Source organism: Chanos chanos, chromosome 9 (genome assembly GCF_902362185.1).
Source record: "Chanos chanos chromosome 9, fChaCha1.1, whole genome shotgun sequence".
NCBI classification, from domain to species: Eukaryota; Metazoa; Chordata; class Actinopteri; order Gonorynchiformes; family Chanidae; genus Chanos; species Chanos chanos.
In genome coordinates this window covers 39,452,881-39,463,739 of record NC_044503.1, presented here as the reverse complement: position 1 = coordinate 39,463,739, position 10,859 = coordinate 39,452,881, and the positions used below count along the sequence as shown (strand labels likewise).

Sequence of the window (10,859 nt, the reverse complement as noted above, 5' to 3'; positions counted from 1 at the left end):
ACAACACAGAGAGGATAAAAAAAAAAGAAAGAAAAAACAGGCATGCAGGAAATACAGATAATAGTCACTGATTGATTTAATATGAGAAATTTAACATGAAAAAATAATCAATGAGCAGTCATGAGCTCACTGCCCATGGACCATAAGCAGGAAAAATGTGTAAAACAGATTTATGTTTAAAACCACATTTGGGTCAGTAGAGATTGATATGCATTCACATGTGATTTCCAGTATAAAGACAGGGCAGGTGTGCACTGGTTTGCATGGATGTTACCTTTACCTCAGATATAGGCATCCTCCTCTTCCTCAGTAAATCCGGCTTGGGCCGCTTCTTTAATGGCCTTGGTTTCTTCAGGTGCTGCAGCTGGTAGAACAGCCAGCAATTCCCCCTCAATCTTCCCCATTCTTGCATCAGTGCTTCTCTCAAAGGCCTCTTTGTTCTTGATGACCAGGTGTAGAATACCTCTCTGAGCCTCATCACACCCATTCTGTAGCTGGTGATGCTCTTGTTCAAACTCTGGCTTACTCTTATCCATGGCCATGAGTTTGCCCAGACTACTGACTCTGTCCATCAGGTACTTGTTGGACACCTCAGTGTAGGTCTCTGAGATCATGTGCACAAGACTGGCAATGTTGGATGCCTGGAAGGCCTGGTTGTAGAGCATGTCTTTAGAGAACAGTTTGGCATTGTAAGAAAGTGTCTGTGCCTTATCAGCTGCAGTGACAAAATTCTTGAGAGTTTTGCTCAAGCTGACCTTCACAATGTTGGACACCATCTGAAAGAAACGTACCATCTTCTCCCACTGCACCTTCACTTTACCCATGGCATCCATACCTTTGACCAGCATTTTTATGGTGGTGTTGAAGTCAATCTCCTTGACTTCACAGGTTCTCATGGTGACCAAAATGTCAGTCAGCTCCTTCTGATTCTTCTCCATGTTCTCCACACATTTCTCATACATGTCTCTTGTCTTGTCCAGTTGTGTTCTCGTCTGCTCAATACGGAAGCGAGCATTCTCTGAGGCCCTTTCTCCTGCAGACATTTTACCAGACCCCTCACTCTTATTCTCCTGTTCGTACATCATTGGTGGTTTTGGTGTCATGGACGGAGACTTTGTGGCACTCTTGCTTTTGCTGTCAAAGGCACGGGCTGATTTAATGAGCTCTTTCCAACTACAGATGATGTCCTGTGTTTCTTCTTTGCTACACTTGCCTTCAGGTGCATACTTTGCAAGCTGCTGACAGATGTTGATTCCAGATTCACATAAGTGCAGAGCTTTTAGTTTTGGGTCACAGTCTGGGGATTTTTCTAAGTTGCTTTGAAGCCTTTTAAACTGCTTTGCTGTAAAATCTGTGTTTGAGCACTTCTTCTTCTGGTCATACAATTTTTTCCACTTGATATCTTCCCCTTTGATGAATTTCCCAAGAGTTTCTGTTGCCCGAAGAATTTCTCCAGACTTGCTCATGATGTTTATTTTATCAACTTCATCTGCTGCACCATCGTCACCTCCTGTGAATTCACACGCATTCTTCAGTGCTCCTGATGCTAGACGCATTCGTGAAATGGGGTTGATAACAGTGGCTGTTAGTCCGCTTACTAGACTTGTCATACTTTCTGCTAGTCCTTCAGCTAAATTCATACCAATCATGTCCCATCCATTAGGAAGTGAATCCATTGCTTTGCTGTAGTTCTCATGCGCATCTTCCAATTCCTTCTCCATTCTCTTCATTGCTTTCGTAGATCTTTCATTGGCTATTTTTGCTGTTTCCTCCCTCATCTTGGCCTCTTCCAGTTTCTTTTTCATTTCATTCAGCTCCTCTCCATAAAAATGTTCTGCATTCACACACGCCTCCAGGAGTTCTTGAATGATATTGATGACGTCAGTAAACTTTTTTTCTGCTCCTTCGGCCAACTCCACACAGTCATCTGCAATAGCCTGAATGTTCTGCAGCTGGTCGGGTAGAAAGGCCTGGACAACCTCATCACTTCCCTGAAACAGGGTCTTCACTGCAGTCTTCATGTAGTCTGGTACAGTGGAAGTGTGAAGGCGGATCTGATCCATATTCTTATGGGCTACATTGAAAGCCCACCAGCCAGAGTTACACACTTGCATGAGGCAGGCACGGAATGACTCTGGGTATTTGATGTACTTGTAGCCATCTTTTGGTGCGTTTTTGTTGATAGAAAAATCAGTCTTAGACGAAATGTAGACCAGTTCTCCCATTATAGCTACGGAGAGTGGTGCTGGTGTCAGGTATTCCTCCCAGTTGGCATAAGGTTTCATTATGAGCTGGGTGGACTCTCTCATGTCCTTTGCTGTGGTGATACCCTGAGTCTTCTTCATAAGTTCAGAAGCCATTGTTTTGCTGTGTCTACAATGCAAACAAAGGGATTTGCTCACTCGGAATTGCTTACTCTGTGTTTTAAAACAGCAACTACAGTTCCTTTTGCCTTCCAGCAAAAAGTTTCCTTTCTTATGTGAGTTAAAGATTTGATGTGAAGTTTATGCATTCATTTGCATTAAATAGTTGGATGGAAACCCAGCTACTGTTGTGACAGCATTATATTGTGTGTTTGTTGTGACAGGGCATGGCTTTTATGGTTCTTCTGGTTAAAGTGTGCTTGATGAATAAAAATGCAGCAGTATTTTGTGGGTTACTACATATTCCGTTTCAGTGCAAACAAAGAACGAAAGACAGGACTGGCTTGTTGAGTACGCGACAGTCAGACACAGTACGGGGTGTCTGACCTGCTATTCAGTGCAGCAGTGGGTTATGAAGAATGTGTAGGCAAGTGATGGACCGTGAGTGAAAGTCGCGCCAGCTCACTTTTACCCATCCAAACATAAATTTCTAGCTATGCCACCGGCAGGCCCCAGAACCTAACCTTATGAAAGGTTAAAAATACGGGAGATTCAAGGGAAAATATGAAAACGGGAGCACTGCGGGAGAGAAGAAGGCTAAGATACAGGAGAAACCTGGAAAAAACAGGAGGGTTGACAGGTCTGGCGCTTTCCCCTTACTACAGCATCCATGGCTGGGAAAGGCACTTAACCCCTAACTGCGCACTGGGCACAGACGTGCTGCCCACCGCTCCTGCTCCTGGTGTGTGTGTGTGCTCACTACTGGTGTGTGAATAGGATGGGTTAAATGCTTAGGTTCAATTCACTCACTGCTCACAGTTTGTATACAATCACAGAGATTCTAATGTGTTACATTATGAGTAAAACCAGACAAAACCAGTTAAACGAGTTAAAAGCCCTAAAAGACTTGTTTGCTACATCAAATATGGAGAGTGGCCAAGCATTCCACCTATGTCACAATGTGGACACAATTTAGATCAACATTTTGCACTATGTAAGGCTGAATGTATTGAGGTACCATAAGACCTTTTTTTTTTCTTCCCAGTGGAGTAAACACCAGGTGAAATAGATCTAGCTATATTTTCTTTTGTATTTACTTTTGTATCTATGTGTGCTCATGAGTTTCCAAGTCCATGCACTTGGCATACAGGTGGCATTTCATTACATTTAAATGTACATTTCAATGTCTTTTGAATATTGAACACTGTAGAGGAGGAAAATTATATAGAAGATCTCATTACGCATATGAGATTAGAGAGGGGAAAGTGTTTCTGGACTGTGTGGAGACAAGTACTTTCACATAATCGCTACATTCAGCTTTTACATTATAGTTTTGTTTTTTAAAGCAGATTTTAAAATGGAACCAGGGCATACACATTGCTGTTTCACATGCAGTCCCATTCATTGTCAATACAATGGCATTCCACATGTTTTGGAAAGCTTCCAAAAAAGATGATGTAGTTTGAAGATGATGAGTTTCATCCAGGAGTTCATCATTTGAGACCTTGAGTTTTTCTCCGTGTGGCTTTGTGGGGATGGGTATGGGCCTGTGTGTCTGAATATATTCTTTGATTCCTGTTGGCACTGGATTGGTTGAAGCTTTTGCCTGCATATTCTTAAAAAGACTCTGTGAACCACTGGGAAGCCAGACTTGCAAGCTACGAATTGTTAACCCTCATCCTGTAAAACCTTTACTCTGGTCACTCACTCTACTGTATGTCATGCTTTTGGGTATTGCTAAGTGTTTGTCCTCAGACTTTGAGTGCTTTAGCATGTGCCAGCTGTTAATGTTTGTGTATTTTGTATCTGAAAGTAAGTACAGTTATTTTATGTTTTACACTTATCACTTGCACCTGTATATATCCACCACAATTAACTTCCTTCCCTCACTTGCTGATTTGTATTAATCTCCATAGCTTAATGTTGAAATATGTTTTGTATTTAGCTTCAGATAGCAGTTTTAAAGTATTTTGGGTTTTTTTTTTTATTAAAGACATTACTCTGACCTTTTTGTTTTCCAGATTTCAAATAATCTGTGTAAATGTCATTAGTGAAATTTCAGTTAGATCTTATATGTTTAATTACATTCTTTACTTGGCACATTCAGTAGTTCACATCCTGTTTGTGTTTGGTTTATCACCAACAATCATGCAGAGCATGTTGTATATTTTTTAAATGCTCAGTAAAGCAGAATCTTATATCGCACATTTTTTCACCAACTTAGTTTCCCTGCTTTCCCTTAAGCATTGCATTGCCCTTGCTAAAGTCCTGGAGTTTTTAAAAGTGAAAAATTAAAATTGAAAGTGTCTTTGCTGAAAACTTTTCTTGTAGAATAAGCCATAACCCATCCACATATTGTAGGTCAGAAACTTTTTGATGTACAAAGGATTCCACACATTATTCTTTTGAATGTGCTCAATCCACTTGATAAAATTTTTGATTTTGGCAATCATATGTGTTTACACATTTGCATTGTGTTTCTTCATATTTTGCAGGATTTGCACAACAGCTTATGCAACATTAAAGTAGATGTAAACATTATACTATTTTCAATACAATTAAAAGGCGTAACCTACCGTTTGGCAGTTGATGTGAGGTGCTCTGCTGAGGAGAGTTGCTGCTACTCTGCTTTGATCTCTTTGAGATTCAGAGGGCTTAATATAGTTTCCCCAAAGCCTTTTCCCCTCCCAGAAAGGGATGGAACATTATGTTGGGAGGAGTTTAGTTCATAGGCAGTTGTGTATGTTTCAGTCCCAGTATTTCAAACTTGTTATTAGAGCAGTTCCTCTTTGCAGATATTATTGGTAGGATCAGATGTGGGGGAGGAGAGAGTGAGTGAGAGGGAGGAGGACAGACCAAATAAGAAGATCCCTTTACTGAGGGACTACTGAGAGACTGTAAAGTCAGACAACAGCAGTAAGAACACACCATTAATCTGAACACAGCACTCTGCTACATCCTCTGTGACTCTGAACAAGTTCACAGGTTTACCAGATCCTTCCCCAGTAGACATTTTTCTTCTTTTGTGGAGACAAATCATGATTAAATTATACTCATCTCAGTAAGTCTTATGATTATAACCTGTTTTACAAACAGTGAGAGGCTTTTCCATTTGCTGGTCAAAATAATAAAAAGGCAGAGGAATGGATTTTGGTTGTGCTCTTCATTTATTGAGGCTCAATGATGGTATAAATGAAGAAGAAGAGAAGAGGAGAAGAGCTGCTCCTTCCACACAACATGTCACTGTGTCTGGGTCTTGATGTTACTGACCAAAGAACACAATTTCCCATGCAAATATATACCCATGCCACACAAGGCCTTTGACCATGTCTGCCATAGATAACAAGCACCTCAGACTCACACCCTAGACTAGAGCAAGTGCACTCTGTTCAACCCTCCAGTTTATGTCAGTTTGCGTGTGAGTCACCGTTTAGTTCTGTGAATGGAGTGTATATGTGAATGAATATGTTGATATGTACTTAGGGGGATGCGTAGGAGTTGTGCGTGCATTTAGGTATAGCAGCAAGTTCATGTAAGGATTTGTGTGTCTCCTCTGATCTGAATACCACACATTCTGAATATTCTGCCATTTATGCTTGCAGCTATAGTACCTGTTTTGTGTCATTCCTGCAGTGATACACCTGAGCTAGCTGCCAAGTTCATAATCGTGCTTTTTTGAATACAAACAAAATTCAGTAAATATATTATCTTTGTGTGTTCATTAATTAGTGGTGTAATGAAATAGTCACGTCATGTTATTATATTCACACAATCCAGACTTCATAATTTTGTTGTTTGTCATGTAGAAATTTGGGACAGTTTTATATGTAGGTTATCATTACACATGGAGATTCAGAATAAACATTTAACCATGTGTAAGAGTAGGTCTGATCACTTCTTGGATGTTTTCCTCAACTTCTTGGTTCTAGGCTTACAGAAACTCTGTGTTTGTGATGTGAAATTCTAGATATTGGGACACACTTGGAGTGAGTTTGATGAGCTGGCCTCCACCCGTCCAGGTAGCTTCACTCATCTGCCTGTACTTACAGTTTGACACATTGGCTTTGCTTCTGTTTTTGACAGCCAGTACCCCTGTCTTACGATTTCCATTCTTTACCCTGTCCTTGGCTGGAGTGTTTTTATCCATATAGTCCATTTTTGCAATAAAGCTGTACTATTAAGGACATTCCTTTTTAGGACTTTCATTCATTTAATAAAATTGCCCAATCAACTGGAATACACATCTCTGTCCTATTTCTATGCAGCTTATCTGTACTTTGGGGAACCCATCAGCTTGAGATGATTTTTATGAATATTAAGGTGCAAGTCCTTAGGTGGCGTTGTCTGGTCTCTTGCTAAATATATATATATGTCCTTGTAATGTTCGGTCACACACAGAATAAATATGTATAGCTGACCTAAGGTCAATGAAAGATGCTGAGCAAAGCAAAAGTTTAATACATTTGCTAATCAAGGGGTGAGTAACTGTCAGTAGAGATTTACATTTACATTACATTTAAAACACTATGGAAGAGAAACTAATTCACTACCCACAAGGAAGGTGTTTTGCTCCCTGATGTGTCATTGTCTGATATTAAGAATGCACTGTTTAAATGGTTTAATTCACATTTTGAACAAGCCGTTACAGAAAAAGAGATATGTTTAAAATATAACATTAGATCTCTTAAGAATGATCAGTGACATCCTGACCATATTATAACGGCATGGGGAAAAACACAAGGCATGAAAGATGGCACAGTGAAAACTAGCTGGCTTTTGGTGACTCTCCTTAGAGTTCAACAACATGAATTAAAAGCAGACAAAGTTAAAATGCAGCAGGAAATGGACAGACTGAAAACAACTAAGAGCTTTCTTTGCTCTGAGTATGAGGAAATGAGAAAGAAGCAACAGGTCTGTGTCTGTGTCTGCTGTGCTGGCGCTGTTCCAACTCACGCTGATAGCATCTCTCCACATCACACCAATGGCACCTCTTCAATCCACACTGATAGTGGTGTCGTTACGGAGTCAAAGTCAACACCTGCGATATCTTCTTTGTTTCCACTTCAAGAACTAGGTCATCTGACAGAACTGGTTGCTGACTCAAGGACATATCAGGATAGTGAAGGAAGGGAGGAGAGGGATGATTCAGATGGCCAGCCTGATCTTTGACCTGTGACCCTGCCATCCCAGAGGTCCGTAAAAACTGGTGGAGAAGAAGCCATAGGTGAAAGCGGAACAGTCGTCTGTAGCATGTCCTCTTGTCAGTGAATTGGATTGAAAGGTTTTCCTCACAATTACAACATCCCAGGGACAGAGGAATCAAGACATGGGACAAGCTCCTGAAAATAAAGAGGATTTACAAATGAAACCCCTGTCTGTCAGATACTAGCTGCACATCAAAGCAAGCAGGAAGACAGGTCACTGGGCGAGAGAATGTCAGAGGGACCAGAGAGACCAACGGAGATGTAAAAGTATAAAGTACAGATATTTGATTTAAAACGTAGAGGGTAAAAGCAAAAAATTGTCAGAAAAATAAATACTTAATAAAATGCGTGTACCTGAAAATTCTACTTAAGTATAGTACCCCAGAAAAACTTACAAAAACCATGCATGATATCACTGATATAGGTTTTCAGCTCCAACCTGTGATAGATAACAGTGGTTGGCCTAGTAATTTGCTGGGGGCACTGTGGCCTGTGGTTCAGCCTGTGGTCGGTAGATCCTGATGCTGATTTTGGGAGCAGTGCTATTCCTTCATCTCACTTGGAGACTGGTGTGTCATGGTATTAAGACTGTCACTACTCTACGATGGCAGCCAAACTATAGTCATGCTAGAAGGCCTTCAATACCTTTCTGAATGTGACACTTGCTCTCCCATTTGCATGGAATGCAGACTGAATCTGTTAGACCTCCTCACTTTAAAGATGTAGATGGATAATGGGGGGGGGGGTGGATTTTGGTAGCGCTCTTCATTTATTGAGGCTCAATGATGGTACAAATGAAGAAGAAGAGAAGAGGAGAAGAGCTGCTCCTTCCACACAAGATGTCACTGTGTCTGGGTCTTGATGTTACTGACCAAAGAACACAATTTCTCATTCAAATGTATACCCATGCTACACAAGGCCTTTGACCATGTCTGCCATAGATAACAAGCACCTCAGACTCACACCCTAGACTAGAGCAAGTGCACTCTGTTCAACCCTCCAGTTTATGTCAATTTGCGTGTGAGTCACCGTTGAGTTCTATGAATGGAATGTATATGGGAATGATTACACCGATATGTGTGTTCGGGGATGCGTAGGAGTTGTACGTGCATTTTGGCATGGCATCCAGTGAAGAGAGAAGTTAGAGGAACAAACATCCTCCTGGGGCACTGTCAGTTTGTGTGATCACGGAGTCTTATTTGCTTTTAAATTTCGCCTCAAATGTGTCTTGTTTTTAATGAAACCTATTTTCATGGCAAAATTAAATCATGCATCATCACAAAAGTATAACGTATTCACGGTATGTAGTCTAGCACACACATATAATCATGTACATATAAAATGTATAACTTTAATTGAACTTTTCCAACATGAGCTAGAATTCAAGCATTTGCAAGTTGCAAGCAATGTTTGTTTTGTTTTACGTTTTTTTGTTTTGTTGTTTTTCTTCTTGTTTTTGTTTGGTGTCACACAAAGTCTTCAGGCAGATAATGCAATCCCCTACCTCAGGTATTTAATAAATAAATAAATAAATAAATAAATGAATGAATAAATAAATAAATAAATAAATAAATAACAATAACAACAATAATAATAATGATAAGCTAAAAAGATTATGAACACAAAAATAAACAGGGAAATCACAGTGCTTGATTTAGTCAAATATTCACATCATGTTGTTACATTCACAAATCCAGACCTCATAATTTTGTTGTTTGTTATGTAGAAATTTAGGATAGTTTTATATATGATAGTGTGTTATTACACATGGAGACTCAGACTCAACATTTCACTGCATGCTAGAGCAAGAAGTACAGCCTGACTTCTAAAGTCTGATCACTTCCTGATTGTTTTCCTCCACTTCTTGGTTCTAGGTTTACAGAGACTCTGTTTACTTGATTCTGAGAGGCTAAAACTTTGCTCCTTTATGCAGAGAATAAATACGTATATGGCCTATGGTAAATGAAAGAAGCTGAGCACAGCAAAAGTTTAATACATTTGTTAATCAAGGTGTGAGTAACATTCAGTAAAACACCGTGAAAGAGAATCTAACTCACTACCTGTAGGAATTCACAGTTCCAGTACCAGATGGTGACACTGAATGAGGGACAAAATGTCAACCTAACTGAAAGAGAACAGAAAGATGTCCACAAAAGAATAAGATACGTGACAAGCAAAGTGCTCCAAAACTGTAAACCTGCTGAACCTGTCATTCCAGTATGACTGTTCATTATCTAGAGATGATACGAGGGCAAATACAGGATCATCTGCATTGTAATTATTCTACTGTAACCTGAGAAGTGAGGTTGTGCGACTGCAGAGCGAGTCATTCTGTCACTGAAGTTCATAACCCTGTTGTGAAACAATGGAAGGATCATTCTGTTTGATGTGTGATGACTTAACCCTCCACAGATATCTTTCACAGCATACAACTTACAGCACTGCTCAGCCAAAGCCAATCTTGGGTAAATGATAGAACTCATTTTTTTCCCCCCAAACTTTGGAAATGCTGCCGGTGGCCAGAATCATGTACACAACATATTGTGTGTGTGGGGGCACATGTGTATTTATGTATGTGTGTGTGTGTTTTCACCTCTTCTCTCCTAATAGAGCTCCTTGGTGTGTTTCTACATGAGCATAATTTCCAGAATAGCATGCAGTGTCTGGAGAATGGCAGCTGCCTTAACACGCATAGTTCACACTTCTTCTTTTTGGGTATTTTAGGGCATGGGAGTCACAGGATATTTTTTATCCCCATTATTTATATTTTATGCTCACTGAAAAATATTTCTATATAGAATAGTTGCGAATAATATATAAAGACAGAGGTTTGTTATGATGCTAACATTTTATATATGGATGGTCGATGTAACGCTATGTGACATTTTGACTCTTTCAGAAAAGCGCATCTCCTATTGAAAAGAACAAAATATTCAGAGAGGCAGAGCACAGAGTGAAAATCAGTCAAGAATGATTTGCAGGATAATTCTCAGTGAACCCCCTCCTGGAATCGCAACCTTATCGTGGTGGAGGGGTTTGTGAGTCCCTGTGATCCTGGGAGCTGTGCTGCCTGGAGCATTAAGCTCCTGGTAGGGTCACCCAAGGCAGAGAGGTCCCAGGTGAGGGGCCAGACAAAAAGCGATTCAGAAGAGCCCTTATGAACAGCACACACGAAGAAACAGGCACCTCGCCCGGAATAGGGAGACCGGGGCCACCTCCTGGAGCCAGGCCTGGGAGGGGAGCTCGTCGGCGAGCGCCTGGTGGCTGGACCTGCCACGGGGTCCGGCCGGGC

General features: G+C 40.5%; 1 protein-coding gene across 1 annotated transcript; it reads right to left on the bottom strand.

The window, feature by feature from the left end:
• Positions 1-281: 281 nt before the first annotated feature.
• Positions 282-2,360, bottom strand: LOC115821775 (uncharacterized). The gene has a single exon (XM_030785568.1). It carries the CDS (start codon positions 2,358-2,360, stop codon positions 282-284), a length of 2,079 nt encoding a protein of 692 aa, XP_030641428.1.
• Positions 2,361-10,859: the final 8,499 nt, after the last annotated feature.

Coding starts and splice junctions, on each gene's coding strand:
- LOC115821775 (XM_030785568.1), bottom strand. CDS start 2,360: ATGGCTTCTGAACTTATGAAGAAGACTCAGGGTATCACCACAGCAAAG.